The 20232-nt window shown below is 54.4% G+C and overlaps 2 protein-coding genes across 6 annotated transcripts in view; one reads left to right on the top strand and one right to left on the bottom strand.

Moving 5' to 3' along the window:
• Nucleotides 1-20232, bottom strand: part of EPB41L1 (erythrocyte membrane protein band 4.1 like 1) — a 67793-nt gene that overhangs the window by 39168 nt on the left and 8393 nt on the right. For 3 of the 5 annotated variants that reach the window (XM_071573174.1, XM_071573176.1, XM_071573185.1), the window contains exon 2: nucleotides 19033-19082. The exons of 1 other annotated variant lie outside the window; for it this stretch is intronic. The gene's annotated coding sequence lies outside the window, so the exon portion shown is untranslated. Of the gene's footprint in view, nucleotides 1-19032; nucleotides 19083-20014; nucleotides 20127-20232 lie in introns of all 5 variants that reach the window. One more of the 5 variants, XM_071573175.1, reaches the window with a different exon arrangement.
• The window catches only part of LOC139680248 (vitelline membrane-like protein), a 29752-nt gene continuing 12547 nt past the window's right edge, over nucleotides 3028-20232 (top strand). Inside the window, exons 1-3 of the mRNA XM_071572692.1 lie at nucleotides 3028-3088; nucleotides 4077-4244; nucleotides 5955-6259. Coding sequence (XP_071428793.1) covers nucleotides 3028-3088; nucleotides 4077-4244; nucleotides 5955-6259 — 534 coding nt within the window. The remainder of the gene's footprint in view (nucleotides 3089-4076; nucleotides 4245-5954; nucleotides 6260-20232) is intronic.

Genomic DNA, 20232 nt, shown 5'->3' with positions numbered 1-20232 from the left:
TGCACAGAGCAGTTCCAGCAACAAGCCAATTCAATGTTCCTTCCATCCCTAGAGCCTCTGATTTCAAGCATCAATATGTTTCTGATTAATTTGGTAGAAATTAAGCTGGGGTGAGGGAAGAGGGGCACTGTCAAAGCCAATTCCAGCACTGGAAAGCTGGAAAGTCAGTTGAAAAACCTCATCTGAACCAGCACTGGGCACATCCCAGCACTGAAAGTTTGTATTTGGGACCAGCCTCATCTTGCACCCAGCTGCCTGGCAGCCCCCTGAGATGGCAGAGAAGGATAGGCACAGAGGAAAACATGCCATTAATCCTCAAGGGTTAAATCCAGGTGAGGGCTTATCATTCCTTGTAACCACCAGCCATCAGAGGCATCAGCTGGCACCCCAGACACACAGGGACACCATGGTCGTGCATGCCTCTGATGTCCTCCTCAGTCCAAACAGGAAGAGAAGGGATCTGGGGGGGTCAGGGGCTATGGCATGGCATGGCATGGCACAGCTGATCTATGCCCAAAGAGTCTTTTCCCAAAACACCCCATTTGAATCACTCTTTCCTGTCAACATCTGCTCAGCTCTGTCCTTGGCACCTACCTCAGAACAAGCACTGGAGGGCCTGTTATTTGAATATTTGTGGGTTTTAGCCCAGTTTCCCACTTTTGGGATGCCTGGCTCATGCTTTCTGAACACCTTAAGACACTAGTGCAGACCTCCCTCTGGTTCCTCTCCATCTGCCCCTCTCTCAGCCACAAGAAACATTTGCTGGGGAGAGGGGACCAACAGTACCCCTGTGGGTACACACAGCCATGAGCCCATCCCCACTAGTGACAGACTGAAGCAGAATCAGGACCCCAATAAAACCCCAGTGTTCCCAGATGGGACTGAATAACAAAAGCTCGCACAACACAGCACATCCTGAGATTCCACACCCCACTAAGGAGCCGATTCAGGGGCACAGACCCACGGGACAAGGTTGGCTCCACTGGGACAGGAACACCAGGGAGCAGCCTGCCCATGGGAGACCTGCAGCCACAGGAAGATCTGTAGGACAGACATGGAAACATCCCACTGGTACCCATGGCACAGTGTATCCCAGGCTGCTGCAGAGGAGGAAATGGACCCTCTGTGGGTGCTCAGGCATGGGAGGTGAGAGATTTTTTTCACTTTTGCCAACAGAAGGACAGCTTGGAGGCCTCGGGGATGCTCAGGCCTTGCAGGCAATGATGAAAGATAAGAGAGAAATGTTTTAAAGGGCAGAAGGGATGGAAAAAGGGTCACAGAGAGAGGAGAAGAGTGAGCAAGTCAGCTCAGAGCTGCAGTGGGGTGGGGAGCAGCACACCAGCTTCCTTCATTTGCTCTGACCTTCCATGTAGAGGACACCCTGGGACACAGCAGGGACTTGGGCCATGCAGGCAGAGCTGGGGCTGCAACAGAGAAAATAAATGGTGCAAAAGAGAAGCTACCTCAGACCTACTCCAGGACTGACACTGCACTGCAGGGAACCCTCCCCAACCCAACCCAGACCTCTGCAGTGCTACCCACACCAGGGTCCTGCTGCCTCCCACCACCTCAGAAGCAGGACATGCTGCACCACGGCCCTGGGTCCCATGGGACAGTGTGTGCCCCTCTCCTCAAGGAAGCCTCCAGGGCCTACCACAACAGCCAAGCTCACTGCTCTCTATCCTCATGTTTTCCAGTGTGTCTTGGACAGTGCTTCAGTGCCTGGAGTCACTAAAGAGTCCTTGGACACCCTCTGAAGCAACTCTCCCCAGGAGGTGTGCTGGCCAGACCCAGGACTCTGGCAGGCATCCATTGTGGGTAGTATCCACTTCACTGGATCAGGGCTCCATTGCATAGAATAATCCTTGATGGCAAGAAGGAAAGGGGCCCCCAGCCCTCGCTATCCTGCATGGAGGACATAGGCCATGCCACCAAGCCCAGTAGAGCACGAATGGGCTGCCCCATGAACAAGTCCATGAGCCCCACAAGCTCCCAGCCCTACTCTTCTCTCCCACTGAGTTCCTTCCAGGTTGCATGCCCCAGGAACTGGGACCCCTTCTCCCCTAGCCCTGTCCTGGCTTCACTGTGGCACAACATAAGAAGTGCCCACACACCAGACAACCAGTTCTGGGGAACAGATTTACTCCAATTCCCTCCTGCTTAATACCCTTCAGATGTTCCTGCTTGTCTTTCAGCAGCAATAAGCCCTGCCCAGGTTGCTTTCCCTGCCTGATTTCTATTCAGGATGTATACATAATGTATGTTTTATATGCATCAATGCAGTGCTCCCAACGCTCCCTGCACCCTCACTTCAGCTGGTCTGAGTTCCAAAGCCACTATGACCCCAGTCCCCAGAGGTGCCCACAGTGCCCAGCACTACATTGCCCACTCCCACACCCGAGTCCTAAAATACACGTGTGGCCCAGCTGCTGCAGGGAAACTGGAACTTGGAAATTTCCATCCTCTGAAGCATCTCACAGATATGCAAAAGAACAAACAAGGTGTCAAAAGAGCTTGAACAAGTCACATGGCTGAGCAGGAGCCAGGAATAGCATCAGGAGCCTGGGCTACAGGTGCTGGAAGGACCATGGCAAGGGCAGCCATACCCCCACCTCAGGCTGCCCCAAAGCAGCCTTGATGGAGATAGACGGCAAGAGGTTCACAGTCTTAAACAACCTTTCCAACCTGGCTCTGGCTCTACACTGCTAGGAAAATAATTCACCAGTCTCATTTCTGTACAAATTTACAGCAATAGTATTTGTGTCCCCACAGAACTGGGATGCCTTTGGCATCCAAGTATCCAGACACTATGGACACCCAAACTGGGGACAAACTGAAAACTCCTCAATGACTTGCAAAATGCAACCAACAAATCCCCCCCTCGCCCCCATCAGGTTTCAGCTTGCTGCAGGACACATGGTCTGCAAAAGTCCTTCAGAAGGAAAGTAGGGCTGGAAAGCACCAACCTGGACACACACTGAGGATGTGGATCAGCCTCTGACTCTGCTGTGAGCTACAGCATTGAGGATGGGGCCAAGGCTCCCAGAGGATTATGACCGTGGGCAGCTCTCACAATTTGTGGCTCCAGGTGAGGGTTTCAAAGACCAGAAGGGACATGGAAAGATGTTCAAATAATGTTTCTGAAGCATAACAACAGTGCTTGTCCGCTGTCTTGAGTTTGTTCAGAACAGCTGAATGGATTTTAGCCTGGAGAAGAGGTTTTGGGGAGAGCCAAGAGCCCCTTCCAATGTCTAAAGGGGCTCCAGTAGAAATGGAGGGTGACAGGACAAGAGAGAATGGCTTCCCACTGACAAAGAGCAGGGTTAGATGGGATATTGGGATGACTCCTATGTGAGGATGACGACGACCTGGCATTGGTTGTCCAGAGGAGCTGTGGCTGCCCCATCCCTGGAAGTGTTCAAAGGCAAGTTGGAGGGGGCTTGGAGCAACCTGGGCTGGTGGGAGGTGTCCCTGCCCATGGCAGGGGGGTGGGACTGGATGGTCTTTAACATCCTTTCCAACCCAAACCATTTTGGGATTCTGTGATTCACAGTTGTGTCAGATGTGCAGGGGGTCACCCTTGGAAAAAGAGGCGAGGCGACCCTCACCTTTAACGTGAATTACAGAAACATCTCCTCAACCAGGAGCCCCAGCTCCTGAGATGCCTCGCCCTGGGAGGAGGGAGGTCACCTCATCCTCCTGACAGCTTGGGTCAGGTAAGGGCAACAGCTGCCTGTGCCTGAAGCAGCATGTCATGAGCTCCCAGGAGGTCCAGCCAAGCAGGGATGGTGCTCTCAGGTTAGGACAGTGATGGTCGGGTGCAGCCACCAAATCCTGTGCCCAGCTGCTGCCAGGGAGGGACCGACAGCTGGAGCTTCCTTTGCAGGCTGACAACATCTCTCCACCTCAGGGCTGACATATCTGGCAGTCAGACTTGGGTAATGCTGATGAGGGAAAACATCTTGTCTCCCTCCTTCCACACTGCCCTCCTTCCAGAACATTAATCCCAGTCCTGCACCAGCCCGTGGCTGTCTCGAAGCGCCGCTGTGAATCATCAGCCAAACACTGACTCACAGGTGAGGCTCCGGATGTGGCTGAGGCGGGAGCCCCGGGCCACGCAACCTCCTACAAAGGAGCTCTGCCAACCTCCTCCAGCCCCAACCCCGCCTCCCGCGATGCCGCCTCTGCGAGCCCCGGGGGGCTGCAGCAGCTCCCCACTGTGGAGGGAGATGATGCTTCGAGAGGTCATTTGAACCACTCAACACAGGGAACAGCTCCATCCATGCCACCCCGACAAGCCTTTAACGGTGTCTGTGATGGAAAGGAGAGCGGGATAAGTATCTAATCTCCCAGGGCCACAGAGATGCTTTGAGGGCTGGACCACCTCTGCTATGGAGACAGGTTGAGACAGCTGTGAGTGTTCAGCCCGGAGAAGAAAAGGCTCCTACGAGACCTGAGAGCCCCTTCCAGTGTCTAAAGGGGGTTTACAAAAAATAGGAGGAGAGACTTTTTACATGGAGAGATACTGACAGGACAAGGGGAACCATTTCAAACTAAAACCAGAGAGATTTAGATTGGATGTCGAAGGAATTCTTCCCTGTGAGGGTGGTGAGGCCTTGGCACTGGTTGCCCAGAGAAGCTGTGGCTGCCCCATCCCTGGAAGTGTCCAAGGCCAGGCTGGTTGGGGCCTGGAGCAACTTGGTCTAGTGGAAGGATTCCCTGCCCATGTCCAACCAAGACAAGCTCTAAGGTCCCTTCCAACCCAAACCATTTGTGATTCTGCAACTCTTCTTGCACACTGTCACCTGCTCCAGGTCTTTATCCTTGTCCCATTAGACAGGTGTTCATCATCTCACCAAACCTCCTTCCCCCTAGTTTTGGGCTGTGGTTGTTCCTGTCTTGAGCAGCCAGGGTAAAGCTCCTTCTGCTTTCCCACTATTTCAAGCTTTGCAGCTCCCCACTGTCCACAGGCCACCACGACCCCTCCACAGGACGAGTCCTGCAGAGATCCAGTATCAGTGGCAGCTCAGCTTTACTCTTACAAGGCAACACCCACAGTGGGTCACTCAGCCCAGGACAGCAGCATTCTGAGGCCAGCATCCAGCCAACAGGACCTGCCTGCACCCTGATGGGGAAGTGCCTGCTCAAGTCCATCAGGTTCCAGCCTAGGTCCTTCCCAGTGGCAATATGGAGGCCCTCAAGAGCATCAGCAAGCCTCCAGAGCCACTGCAGCACAGCAAAACTGCCCAGGGAGGTCCCTGCAGACCCAGCTCCAACAGCTCTTCTCTACTCAGCCTGAAAGCAAAGAACCCAGTGGGCAGAGGCAGCTGCTGAACACTGCTGGGGCCAAACCAGTTGCATTTGGTTCCTCCTCCTGCCTCCAGAGTCTTGACTGTTCCCTGAGGGTCTGGTCCATCTGCCCTTGCTGCCTGTAGCTGGATGGACCTTGGGGTTCACTTCTCCTTTCTGCCTCGCTCCTGCAGGTCCTTGTTATCTGGGACAGCACAGCTTTGTGATCACAGCATTGAGATTTACCATCTGGTGCAAAACTCTCTCAGACTCTTCATCCCCACACACTTGTCTCAAGCCCCCTCTCTATGTCCCACTACTTTCTCTTTGTTCCTCAGGTCAGTCACACAGATGGATGTTTCAACCTCCAGGTCTTTTTCCAGACAATCACAATTTCTTCTGATGTTTTTCATTTACAGCAGAGCAGTTTCCCTTTGCCTCATACCAAAGGGATCCTCCCATCCCCACACATCTGCTCCTCTGCCCACCAAACACACATGCACACAACTGGCAGGACTGAAGCACAAGTTCCATGAGCACCACATCCCATGAGCACCCTGCAGGCAGGACTCAATGCTTGCAGGAGCAGTAGGGCACTGGTGAGCTGGGAGAAGCTTTATTGCTCCCCTGTTACAATCAGCCACCTCATCCCGTCCTCCCTGCAGCCTCACGCCCTCCCTCCATGAGCCTCACGCCCCACGTTCACCTGTGTCCCCCCAGCAAACATGTGCAGTCTCACAGCCACACAACTCACCCTGTGCCCATCACCTCCAAGCCTGCAGCCTCCCACCCTTTTGCCAGGAGCGGTCGGAAAAGAGATGTCAGACTACCAGAGCACAATGTTCTCCTGCCCAGCAGGATGATACGAGCTCAAGAACATGACAATAGGAACATGAAGGATAGCGTGAGCATTCCCTCCTCACCTGACACCTTTCTCCCCAGCCTGCGAGTGGGCTTTGTGCCGGCCCAGGTGAGCTGTGCCACCTTCTCCTGCCAATAACCCCACAGCTGTTCCACCCCATGGCAGCACAGCACCAGGAGGAGCTGGCTCCACACTGAGTCCTGTCTTCAGTTCTGGGCCCCTCACTTCAGCCAGGCTGGAGCTGCCCAGTGAAGAATCAGGTCAACTCAGGAAAAAAAGGAAAGCAAAGGCACCAAGCATGGGATGATCCTGTGGGAACAGACTCACATGAGTGTAGTGATACCCTGTAACACCTCCACAAACTTTGGGATCCACCACACGGAAGGAGCCCACAATGTGGGGCTATCCCACCCACCTGCGTGGGGCTGGTGAAGCTGCTCTGCTGCAGTCAGCTCAGCCTTAATTGACACATGTTGAATCTGTGTTTGGGCAATTATGTATTTACATTATGTCAGCAGTTGCCAACAGCCCAAACATCTGCTTGTCCATCATGCCTGAGCCAGGCATTGCAGAGACATCTGACCCTGGAGCAGGATGCTGGGCTTCTGTACGTACAGCTGACAGGCAGCCTCTCTTCCACAAATGCTCCATACTTCCCTGGCATCGCCTGTGGGGGACAGACCTGCTGTCCACAGTGCCATCCCCTGCTCCAGAGTTAAAAAAGCAGCCTGAGCTTATTCCACAAAACTACACCCTGGAAGTCAAGATCAGCATCCCTGCTGCTACAGAAACATCGTGCCATGTGTCAAAAATGAATCAGGAGAAAGTTAGGGCGGGGAGGGGGGAAAGAAGCCACGAAGTTGACAAGGCATTGTCCCCTGAGTCAGCCTGGAGTCAGGCATTGATGGCAACTCACCACCACTCAGCTCAGCTGCCAGCACTGAGAGCAGCCAGGGCAGAGTCTGCCCTGAGAGGTACAACTCTCCTTCCAGCTTGCTGCTGCTGTGCTGTGGCCCCAGCCCTTTTGGCACCAGGAAAAACCAGGGAAGAGGACCATGACCTCTACTGCATTGCAAGGGGACAGGGCTGAGGCACCTCCTTCTTCTCTAAGCTTGCCAGGATGTGAAGGGGGAGTATCCTCCTCCCTGCTCCCTCTCGCACAGTGGGATACAGTCCTTTAGCAGGACCTGGGAAATTTGTGGCCATTTTAAACAAGGTTTCACTCCTACCCTTTTGAGTCACGCGTCCCAGCTGAGTAAATAAATCCAGGAATAAGTTGCTGTGATGCCTTGGAAGCCAAGAAACACCTTCCACAACCTCATTAATGTGGAAATGAAGATTTTGCAGCTGGTGGGCCAGAAGAGCCCTGATCCAGCCCCTGCACAGACCCTGTGCCTCTCCAGATGGAAGGGCAGCCCAGACACCATGCACAGTGAGATGAAGAGCCAGTGCACGCTGCAGCCTCCAGTCCCCCCATCCGCTGGTTTCTCTCCCTGCTCCCACCACCTCCCTGGAGCACTTGGGGTGGGACCAGCAGCACCACCACACCGTGTGCCACCACTGAGCCCAGGCACCGCAACATCATCCCCACGGTAGCACACCACTTGTCTCCTTAGTGCTCTGGGGACTCCCCCACTTGCCCTGGCACTCACAGGCTGCTCCAGTCTTACCTGCATTCCCCTCCAAAAGCCAAGCCCTATTGACGCCCTCAGTCCCACCAGCACCTTTCCTGCACCTGCCCAGCTTAGCCAAGGCAGCAACTCTACAGTTCCCCAGACTTTGGAGGTGCCATAGGGATGATGCTATTCCAGAGCTCTCCAGTTTCAGCCCAGTTGCCTCACACCTGAGCTCCTTCCCTGTGACAGCCCCTTGGTAGCACAAGTAAAAGTGTGCCCCTCTGCCACCAGTGGTGGAAAACCATTCCCTGCTACCAGGTAGAGACTTGGCTCCATGAAAGCCATCTCTGCTGCTCACCAGTCCGCTCCCTGACTGGGGACACTGCCACACAGCACCTTTGTGCCAGTATAGCCACACCACCCTGCAGACTCACAGGGACCCCAAAATTCAGACCAGACCACAGGATCTCACCAGCAGTGTGGCAGCTCTGCCACTCGGGAGCAACAGGTGCATCGAGGACAGATCCTCATGGCAGGATCAAACAGCAGTCCCTGTGCCCAAAATCATACAGCTCCAGAGGTGAATGCAGGCAGGTCTGGAAGTCCACTGAGGCTGCTTGCACAGCCAAAGGCTGCCCAGCTTATGCCCTCTGTCACTCCAGGCAGCCCTGTAAAGCCAGGACTGGGCCTCCTCCAGGCAAACACCGACCTTTCAAAAGGTATGGCTTGCACTGTCAGCAGAGTTGGGAGCACACCAGGAGTGAGAGATTTATGATCTAATGGTGCATCAGGGCTGCAGTCACCCTGACGGACAGCCCCAAGCAGGGACTCCTGAGCAGTGGAGCCACTGACACCTTCCCAAACCCTTCTGCACTACCCAGCCCTCCTGTATGAGCCTGAGCATCCCTGTACTGACACAGCCACCACCTAAGGGAGATTGAAAGCACCCGGGATCCATCAGCACAACTGCCCCAGAAGGGAAACAGGCTCCCACAGCATTCCACAGCCAGCACGCCCTCAGCTCCCCAGCCAGCCAAAGGGCTGCAGGGAGTCTCAGGGTGCAGGAGCCTTGCGACTCCCACTTTTAGCCCTGCTTTCCAGAACCAGGCAGAGAACCAGCACTGAGACAGAAGCTTCACATAAAGTGTCAACAGAGGTTCAAGACACCTTCTGTGGAAGGGTGTTGGTGAACTTGGGCAGAGAAACCCCAAATCAAGGTTTGGCAATGCCCAGAGATACCCTAGGTTGCCCTTCTGCCCCAGGAGAGTGTGGTGCAGGCAGCAGGAGCTCCCACCATGCTGCCTGGGAGGATGTGAGCAATGCTGGAGCAGGTAGGGAGCAGTTCAGGAAGGGATGCAGGCAGGGATGCGCTGGGAATGGTACCAGAAAACTCCACCTCTGCCGGTTGCTTAGCAACCAGCATCCCGGAGGAGCCACCTTGCCTGCACATCCCCGCCAGCAGCATCAGCTCTGCTGCAGAAGCTCTGGAAGCAGAAGTGAGCCCAGAAACCACCACCTGCTACCCACCAACTACCCCCTTTCCACTGAAGCCCTGGGATCTGACTCCAGCAGGGACATGCTCCACTCAGTCTGTCTGTGCTCCCCATGGGCCCCCACAGCTCAGCCCCCAGGCTCACCTCAGAACAAAGGCCTTCAGGAAAGGGAGCAACGTTTTTATATGAGAAAGACCTCCCACCCCAGGTACAGCCACTGCCTCCAGAAGCTGATAAATGCTAGACAGGGAAAGGAAACGGACACGTTGAAATGCCTTTATGCCATTTGAACCCACATCAACCAGCCAGCCCAGCTGACTGGCAACAAGCATAGAATCACAGAACAATTGGGGTTGAAAGGGACCTTAAAAATCATTAATTTCCATCCCTCTGCCACAGGCAGGGACACTCCCACTAGACCAGGGTGCTCCAAGCCCCATCCAATCTGGCCTTCAACACTTCCAGGGATGGGACAGCCATATCTTCTGTAGGCAACATGTGCCAGGGTGTCACCATTCTCACAGCCAAAAATTTCTTCCCAATATCGGATCTAATCCTGCCCTCTGGCAGTGGGAAGCCATTCCCCCTTGTCCTGTCACTCCAGGTCCTTGTCCAAAGTACCTCTCCAGCTCTCTTGGAGCCCCTTGAGGCACTGGAAGGGGCTCTCAGGTCTCCCTGGAGCCCTCTCTCCTCCAGGCTGGACATCCCTAGCTCTTACAGCCTGTTTCCTTTGCAGAAGTGCTCCAGTGCTTGGAACATCTTTGTAGCCTTCTCTGGACTCATTCCAACAGCTCCACATTCTACTGTTCCAGGTGGGATCTCACCCGAGTGGAACAGAGGGGCAGAGTGGCTGGGTCCTGTCCAGCCTTTCATCCATCAGCCCCCCAAGTCCATCTCCTCAGAGCTGTTCTCAAACAGCTCTCCTCTCAGCCTGTGTTTGTGCTTGGGATTGCCCCAACCCAGGAGCAGGACCTTGCCCTTGGCCTTGTTGAACCTGTTGCCCTGTCCGGTCCTTTCTGGATGCCCCGTCCCCTCCCAGCAGCCTGTGCCTGCACCCACAGCTCTGTGCCATCAGCAAACTCACCAAGTGTGCCTCAATCTCACTGTCCATGTCACCTTTACACAAGTCCAGGCAGAGGACATCAGTTGCTCTTCCCTCACCCATCAGTGCTGTAACCTCATGCTGGAAGGAAGTGCAGAAGGGCTCTCCCCCAGCACCACATAACCTGGTTTCCCAGGGACACTGATGTGTCTGAGCCCTCCCTGTGCTCTGGTCAGCATCATCCTTCACAGCTGGCTCCCTCCTGCAAGTCCCCGAGCTGCAAAGGGCAAATCACAAGCCTTCGCATCCCCAACTAAACAACAGAGACCAACAGGTATGGGAAAATCCCTCCAAACATCTCAAAATTTCTTTGCAGAGAAGAAAATGCTACAAGTTCACAGGAAGAAGAGCAACAGATAAATAAATGAAACAGGCAGGAGCTCAACAAAGAGAATTGCTCTTGCAAACAGCTTTTTGGGCACTGCCTGCAATTTATACTGCTGCTCATCTCCTTTCCAAGGGAAGACCTGGCTGGAAAGAGGAGCAGGAAATTGCTATATTAACCATGGAAAATCATAACTGGAAAACAGACCTTCTGGGACTTCCTTAAACTGGTGTCTCTAGCAGAGGTCTGACCTCTCATGGGTCAGAGCTAAAGAATTAAACCAAACTCTCCCTTTGATTTGGCACCCAAAAATCTAACTGACTGCCAGTGCTGCAAGAAATCAATGCACCCACCAGCACGTTGCCCCACGGTCTCATTAAAAAAGCAGAGCAGCTCCATGAGCTTTCCACTCTGCTAACAGCCCTCTTGCATCTTGGCACTCCTGGCAGTGGCCCTGAGCATGAAAGGAGCCTGAGATACCTGTAAATGTGTCTCCAAAGGCTGTTCCCCAAAGTCCCCAGCTTCCCTCGCATTCTCAGGGCCATGCCAACAGCAGGGGAGACACTACCTCCTGGTGTATGGATGCACTGGATGCTGGGGCATGCCATGTCAGCTCACTCACCAGCACCATTAAAACCAAAGGTTTTCCAGTGAAGTGGAGGAGAATATCTTAGGTGGGTTATTTCTTTTTGGTTTTTGTAAGGTACTTTATGCCACAAAATAACTACTGCTATAGGGATTTTAAAACAAATAAAAAAGCCCCAGAAAGCCATTCTTCTTTGAGTGCAGGTTCAATAAAGCTCAGGGGCCTGGTCACAGGCCCCAGCAGGGCCAGGGCAGCCACCAGGGAGCCTGGCAGACTGCTGTGCCAACGCCCACAACACACAGCCAGCACCGGCTTCTGTCAGAGACCAAGGTGCTGACACCTCTCCAAGCACTGCCTTGATCCAGTCCTGACACTACAAACAATGCCACAGCTCGGCGTTTATTCCATTTGCTTTGTATTACTCCCAAAGACAAAGCTGAAAATTCCTTTTTTTCCGCTCTTGAACTGCCAGTTCAAGTCTAATTCACCACTCAGGTGCAGGCAGCCCCCAGCAGCCCTGGCAGCAGCCCCCAGTGCCCACAGGCAGCCAGGTGGGTGCAAGTCAATTCCCTCTTCCCTACACATCTCCCCACACTTACCCCAGGGAGGACTCCAGCCCAAGTGTGACACTGGGTTTTATGCTTCATTTCAGTCCCTTTCACCCCTGGCCTTGCTCCTCAAAGCTGAGTCATTTACAGAATGCATAGGCACAATTCTGACAAACAGCTGGACAAACTCACTCCAGGGTCAACTGGGAGAGAGGAACGGAGACCCCCGGTTCCCATTGCAGAGCTGCTCCAGACTCATGTTCCCCAAGCAACACCCACCAGGCCCAGAGGGACCCAGCACACCAGCCTCCTCCCAGGCACTGGGCAGACTTTTTCTGGGAAGCAAGTATTGCTGGTTTTCCCTCACTCTCCCCCAACCCTTCCATTTTACCTCCTGGACAATCCTGAGCAGAGCAGTTGTTTTTCTCGGCTGTTTAATCTCTCCCCAGCTCCCAAAGGATATTTGCTCATCGCCTGCAGAAGCCCAGCTACCTTTGATGTATCTCAAATTCTCCCACCAGGCAGGCGACAAGTATTTGGGGAGGTTGGACAATTAGAGGACAACAGAAGGAAGGGCTGCTGCAGAAGCTTAAAACATAATAATAAATAAATAAAGGGGAAAAGAAGAGAAACCTGAGCAAAGCCTCCCTCTCCTTCCTACTGCACCCAAGGGCAGAGCTCCAAAGTAGACTCCTGCTCCGAGAGGAAAGTCCCAACCCAGGCACCCTGAACACAAAGCTCTGCTCCCAGATTACAGGGTACTGCACCCAGCCCAATTCTGGAGCAGGGATCCCACTGCCACAGCCAAGCTGGGAGCAGAGACCCCACCATGACAGCCCAGCCGGGAGCAGTGACCCCCATTGTCACAGCTGGGCTAGAAGTAGAGAACCCAAAGCTGGGCTGGAAGCAGGGACCCCACAGCTGAGCTGGCCCCTAACAGAGCAGTTTGTGTCCAGGAGGACCTTGACCATGGACCAGGTCAAGAAAACCTGGACAGAGAGTGGCATGGCTCCTGACCTCCCAGCTAAATTAGGAAAGCCTCAGCCAGGATGGGGGACACAAAGCCACTGGTGGCTTTGGGCTCAGGCAGGTCCAGCCCAGCCTAAGCCCTCTGTCCTGCCCAGCCCAGCCTGAAGCAGTGACACCACAGGTCCCACGAGCATGAGGTTCCAGTGCTTTCATCACAGCATGAGGGGAAGAAGATGCCTCTTACACCTTTGCAGCCATCCTGACAGGTTTACCACTTCCCACGTGGCCTCCAAACAGTGGGAAGACACTTACCCCACAGCTGGGAGGAAGAGTGTGGGCAGCTGATGGGGGATGCCTAGGGCTGGGTGTGCAAGCAAAGGGCACTGTGGTCTTGCCCAGAAGAGGTGCTGGATGGGTGATGGCCATGTGGGGACACAGGCAGGACTGTAGCCCTGGCAGAGCAGCAACGCGCCGCTCCCACTTCTGGACTGGCAAATCGCCATGTGCCTCTGCTCATCAGTTGCTGGTCACTCCTTGGGGACCTGAAGGTGGTCCATGATGGGGCCCTTCTAGAGGTGGAGAGAAGCCTGGACTTTTCAAGAGATAGTGCTGCCCATCTCAGTCACCAGGTCAATGAGCTGAGATGGGCATCCCAGACAGCATCATCCCACAGGGCCCAGTACAGCTCTGCAGCATGGGCCCCTAATCCATGCCAGAGGAACCCACATCCAGCCGACTCTACCAAGTATGCCCCAGGCCCAGGGCATCCAGCCAGAGCACTGCTGCAGCCACAGTCACCAGGAGCCACTGGTGAGAGTGCTCCATCCCCAAGCTCCCGTGGGACAGGACAGCACACAAATGGCTCAGCACTGTGTGCCCTGCAACAAGTCAGGGACTGCCACTGGGTCTGTTACTGGTGGCAGCAAAAGGGTGGGACACAAACCGCCTGGCAAGACCACAGCATCTGCCACATCTGATGCCACTGTCTCCCCAGCAACCCAGGTACTGACCTTCTCTCTTGCAACCAAGTTGGCTTGTGCACAAAAGCCATGTTGAATCTTTAGCAGGATTAGGGCAGCCCTCTCCTTCCCTCATCCTCCCAAATTCATCCATCCCAAAATCTCCATCCAAAATTCATCATTAAACACAACTTTGCAGTGAGGAACAAGAAGCATCATGCCAGTGTCCTGGGAAGTAGCAGTGCTCCTGCTCACCCTGCCTGCCACCACCACTGAGTGTACTGAGAAACACTGGCCTTTTGGCTGGAGGAAAGTGGAGAAGCACTGGCCTTTTGGCTATGGGAACAGCCTCAGAGGCTCCCAAAGCTCCTCACTGCAGCACAGAGCTGATTCTGATGCCCCATCAGACCCTGCCATCACCCTACCAAGTATCCTGCCTGCAGTGCAGGCGGGGAGGGACTCAAGCCAAACCCCAAATCCTGGGCAGCATATGGCTCGATGAAGAACCAGCCCAGAGGTCCCTGAGCAATGCCAGAGCAGAGGAAGCACTGGCCGTGCTGAGGACACTTTCAGCAGCCTGAGATGCTGCACACAGAGGCATGACAAACACACTACCTCTGGAGACCAAATATTCCCCTAGGGAGGCACCAGACAGGTAGGTAGCCCTGGCATCCCAGTCTTGCACCCTGGTCAGCTACAATGATGGGAGCAGAACCTGTTGCACTCCCACCAAGCAGCACTTGGCACCTGTTCTTGTAGCTGCTGAAGATGGGAAGTACCCCAAACACTGTTCAACCCCTTCAGCAACAAGGAGGAGAGCCAAGAACAGAAAATATCAGCCACAGAATAAAGGAGAGAACAGCGAGGGCTGTGGTGGAAATGGGCTGAAAGAAGCCCAGAGAGGGTCACCACCAGTACCCAGCTGTTGGAAGATGGCTCAAATCACATCAGGGCCAGGGGCTCTCCTGAGCATGGTCCAGCCTATGCATCACCCTTGGGAGCAAGTCATGCATCTCCCCAGCCCACACCATGCCTGCTCAGATGCTGCCTACAGCTTCACATCCATGGGTCCTGCTGTGCCAAAAAAGCTGTTGAAACATCAGTCCCAGGTGGCCAGTCCTTCTCTGCAGGGATTTGAGAACAGACAGCTCTTCCTTTCCACCCAGCCCCAGTGGGATCACCAGTCTAGCAAAGAAGGAAGCCCATTCCAGTCCTCCATACCCTTGGCCAGAAGCAGGGAGAGAGGTGGGACCTGACATGGGAACAGAGGTATCCATCACTCTGCGATCTGTTGAGGACTTGGGCAAGCTCATGGCCATCAGAGCAACAAAGCTGCCTCTCCCCAGTAAAGCCCCATTACCTGTTGCCCAAGCAGACAGCCCTGTATGTCAAAGGTGGGGCAGGATCCCACCAGCACAGCTCTGGAAAGAGGAGCCTCCAACAGCTGAGCAGACAGGTCAGATATGGGTGGGCACCTCAGCTCAGCTGACCATGATGCAGCATGGAGGAAATGCAGCTCCTAAGTGATGTGATGCAGAAGAAGTTAAAAGAATCAGTCCAGCAGTTAGCCTTTCCCAAGAGTGAGGGAACTCCCACCAGCCTTCAGAGCACACATTGCCACATATTGCAAACCTGTTTGTTCAGCCCAGGCAAAGCAGCTGTGATGGTACAGGGCAAGGCTCAGTGACTAAGGCATGTCTTGCAGCCAGGACAGGCTGCAAATCAAGAAGAAAGTGCACCAGCAACCCAGAGGCAGGGTGGGGCACAGGCAGCACTGCCAGCTGCCACCAGCTGCACCAGAGATGGCAGCATTGCCAGCCCTGCTGGGGTCCCACTGCTCTCTGGGGTGGAAGGCAGGGAGCACAGAACAGATTCATCTTCCCAACTACTCCATAAAACAGACTGACAGCATTTCTTAGGTCTAAGGAGGTTTGTGCAGTGTCATAGACCAATTCTTTTTGTAAGGACCTAATCCTGCCCAGGCTGCTGGGGAGATACCCTGGCAGCTGCTCTGTGCCCACCTGCACTTCACAGCCATTAGAAACTGGCCATGAACAGAGCTCTGGGGCTAAACCACCTCAAGTGACACATCCCAACACCGCCAGAGAACCCCACTGCCTGGGGGATGGGGTAGTTGTGCCCAAGAGCTGGCCCTGCCCTGCTGGCCCCCCATGCTTTCTGGGATGAGGAAGGGGCTGTCCAAGAGGTGCGACAGCCAAGTGGAGCAGTCAGCCCAGATAAGGAACAGGCTTTTCAGGGAAACACTGGGACCACCAACGCTGCAAACATCCCTCCCCTCGGACTCCAACTCTCACACAGGGACAGCACTGGAGCAGAGCCCTGGAACGTTCTGGTGCAGCAGAGAAGGGAGACTGGAACAAAGGCTTTGTGAACCCAGTTCACTCAGCTGCCACTGGCCACTGTGGGGCACCAGCAGGGCACGTTGGATACACACCAGGAGCAGGTGGGGGTGTTGCAGACCACACAGATCACCCACCACCAGGGAATGCTCTTCCTCTGCTGGTGAGAGTAGAGCTGCTCCCATCCTACTGCAGGTCCTCTGCTGCCCTGGCAGATACCACACTCAGAGCAAGGCAAATAACACGGGTTCAGCCACCCTGTGCTGGGATGTGGCAGCCAGGGGAGCTCAGGTGCTCTCTGTGCAAGAACAGCATGGGAAGCAGCGTGTTGGAAGAGTGGAGGTAGAGAGGGTGAAAATCACCTGAAACAAGGGGAGCCACCAGAGAAAGCCCAGCCCAGGCATAGGCTCAGCCTTCTCCCATCATCTCTTTCCTTCCAAAAGAAGGGCCAAGCGCTCTGCCACAGTGATCTTCTTCTGCTCTGCAGCTCCAGGAGGGCTCTGCTTGCATCTAAAATGATAGTGCAAAGTGCCATGTTCTCCAAGATAATAGTCACACCTTGCCACCAGTTTCGAGAAGGATGGAGTACTTCAGTTGGAAGGAACCTACAATGACCACCAGTCCAAATAATGGATGATCATCTCTTTTGAGTAAGCTCCAAGGAATCAGTCCTCTCCCTTCACTGCCACCCACCCAATCCCAGCAGCAAGCCCTTCCAGACACCCAGTAGGTAGGATACAGCATCAGCTGTGAGGGAGCTGAAGAAGCAGAGAGAAGGGAGAAGCTCATTGCCAGCACAATCACTGTGCTGTGATCAAAGTGTCACCAATCTTTCCCAAAGCTGAGGGAGACCTCCCTTGGCACACAGCAGCAGCTGGCCTAGCTAGCCTGAGCTCTGCTGGGAAGGATCTGCTTGCCCAGACTTGCCAGGGAGCTGAGACCCACAGGTGACCAGCACAGGCTGGGTGAGCCTGCCTGAAGGGCACAGATACAGAGCAGCTCTGCTGCACTACAGCTGCCCCAAGTCTTCAATGCCAGCTCATGAGATGGAAGGGGAAATCATGAAACCAAAGATACAGAGACCCGGGCAACTGCCCCCAGCTGCATCTGGGACACCATGGCCAATAGCAAAACAGAGGTGTTGGCTGAGCACCAGGGGTCACCGTGGAGATGGCACGTGTCCTCCTGTTCCCCATGCCAACCCAGGGTGGGAAACTACAGCAAGGGCAGAGCTTCCTGTAGGGCATTGCCAGGGAGCCGAACACTCCCACGCCAGCTGTGGCTGGTGCCCACCCTCCCACGGGTGCAAGAGCCAGTGCATTCCTCATGCTGAGCCCTAGTGCAGAGCCCACAGCACCCAGACTCCATCCTGCAGGGAAACTGAGGCACACAGAGATGCAGGAGCACGTGCAATCCACCACTGAAGCTGGGCCTGTACCTCCACCTCAACCAATTCCAAAACTGGTCAGCTAGCACCCAAAGTCTTCAGCATACAGAGACAGGACAGGAAACCCAGTCACTCTCCTTCCTCTCCAAACTGACATGCACCCTGGGGCATGGGTGGAGTTGGCATCTCACTGGATCCACAAAATGCCTGCAGAAGGAGAGCTGGTGAGACACTGGATGGTGAGGAACTGCTTACAAAACATGGGGACCTGCCCTGTTCAGAGCCAGAGACATCTCTAGCCCCAAGGAGCCCACCACAGCCCTCAGAAGAGAAACAGATCCCCTGCCTGCATCTGCCCTTACAGAGTCATAGAATCTCCTGAGTGGGAAGGGACCCAAAAGGATCAGAGTCCAGCTCCTGGCCCTGCACAGGGCAACCCCAACAATCCCACCATGTGCCTGAAAGCATTGACCAAATGCTCCCTCAGCTCTGTCAGACTCGGGGCCACAAACACTGCCCTGGGAGCCTGTTCCAGTGCTTGACCACCCTCTGGGGGAAGAACTTGCACCCACTGCCTCATGTGGGCAGGAGCCAAACCCCATGGGCAGCAGTTCCACTGCCACATGGCCCTGTTGCCTCGGAGAAAGCCAGGACAGCAGAGTGCAGCTATGGAGCTCCTCATCCCCAGTTTTCAGATGACAAAACCATCCTGCCATCTCAGCCTCGGGCCAGGGTCATACTGCAGTGTTGCTCTGGCCATGCTCACCTCTCAGGTCAGAGAGCAAAAGCAGAAGAAAGACCTTGTCCTCCCAGCCACCACCAGCCCCACACTGGCTGCAGGATGCACAGAAGCAGCTCCTCACAACTGGTTTCACATGGATGCCACTGTGCTGTGCAGTGGGGCCCTGGAGCAGAGCAGCCCTTTCAGCTGGAGGGACCTTGGGGCCTCTGAGAAGGCCTGGACCATAAGCCCTTAACTCTTTCAGGCATCACAGCTATTTAATCATGAAGCTCAGAACCCCCCTGTACTTCGTTCCCCGCTGCCCAGCAGTGCCAGACTCTCTGGGATGCACCTGAGGCCAGCTGTGTCCAGTCCCATGAGCCCAGGGACCTGAGCCCTGGGCTGGGATTCACAGCTGGCAAAACACCACAGCTGGTTTGTAAACACACTGCCTTCCTCAGATCCTCCACACAAAAGACAGCATGGAAACCCAGAGCTCGGAAACCCAATGCTAAGCGTGATATCCCAAAGCCACTCCACCAGTAGGAACCTTCCTGTTGACAAAGGGGCTGTTGCCCAAGTCGCAGCTAAACCAGGAAAAAATCTCAACACAAAGAAAGCCAGAAGAAGCCCAAGCCCAGCAGTTTGGTGCTTTTGTGGAAGCAAGCTAGATTTCCAGTCCTGCTGGGGGCTTCTGGCAGACGAGCCTCCCTGCAGTACCTCTCCAAGCTGAGCAACCCCTTCTACACTGCAAAACCCCTTTGGTCTCATGTGGGATCTGCAAAGGAGAACAAAAGTTTTCAGGATAAACTCACGCTGCTTCCAGGGGTTGCTCTCAGCACTTGCTTTGGGCACAATTCAGAACCTGCAAAGAAGAAATCAGATTTGGTTAAAAAGAAGATGATGGCAGGTGCTCAGAAGGACAGCTACAGCTCTCATAAGAGGATGCCTGCCTAGCTCAAGTGCTGAGGAACAGAAGCTCAGGAGTGTGTTAGATGTTGTTTGCCCTGATGTGAAGGCAGCCCTGCCGTGTGCACCACAGCCAGCTCTGTTGGTCCAGGGACAAATGCAAATATTTTCTACAGCAGTGCTGCAGAGCCAACACACCTCCAAGGAGTGACACAGATCCCCTCAGTGTAACCCAGGTGTTCTCCTTTCAGGCCATCTGTGACACCCCATTGCCACCCATCCCTCTGGTTCATGGTGCGGCCCCCACAGTGCGGGGGCAGTAGACAGTGAGGACAAACATCTGGTCAGCAGGGCTTTGGCTGTGGGCGATGATGCAGGTCAGTGATGTGGGACCTAAGGGAGGCAGCTCCACTTCCTCACCCATGGACTCATCAGCACGTCTGATACGCCAGGAGCTAAAATCTGTCCCCAACCTGCAAGAGCATTTTCAGGGCCACTTTTTACATGACAACTCATCTAACAGGGGAGAAGAATCTGCCCAGCAGGCACTACAGTGACATGGAGGAGGAAGCATGGTCTCATGGCACAGCAGCAGTACCTCCCACTTTTCCAAGGGTTAATATTCAAACATACTTGCACAGGCAAGTCCCAGCCTTCCTCCAGTGCAGAAGCAAAGCAGACAGGATTACCCACCTATGCAAACTCCCACCTCTCCCATGTATTCAGCAAAATCCTTTCACTGTCCACAAGCAAACATCAGCTGTGTTTGGCCAACAGCCTGCCCTAAGCAACACTGACCCATAGCTGCTTTCCCAAAGAGGTACAAAAGCTGCTCCACTTTCCACTTGGACCAAGCCCCCATGCAGCATGGCAACATCAGTGACTGACCTACAGCTGGCCAGCTCCTTCAAGGGCTCCAGTCAGCCCTTCCAGACAAGGACAGGACCCGCCGTATTCCCACACAGAAAACCTGAGTCAATAAGGCCAGGAGCTTCAGCACCTCCAAGGAAACAAAATCCCCTTTCAGCAGGGAGAATTGCACCCTTAAACAATTCTCATGAGAGATAATGTGAAGAGAAGGGGGTCACAGCCACCTCTGCATCCGT

Source organism: Pithys albifrons, chromosome 18 (genome assembly GCF_047495875.1).
Source record: "Pithys albifrons albifrons isolate INPA30051 chromosome 18, PitAlb_v1, whole genome shotgun sequence".
Taxonomy (NCBI): Eukaryota; Metazoa; Chordata; class Aves; order Passeriformes; family Thamnophilidae; genus Pithys; species Pithys albifrons.
This window is presented reverse-complemented; position numbering and strand designations above follow the sequence as displayed.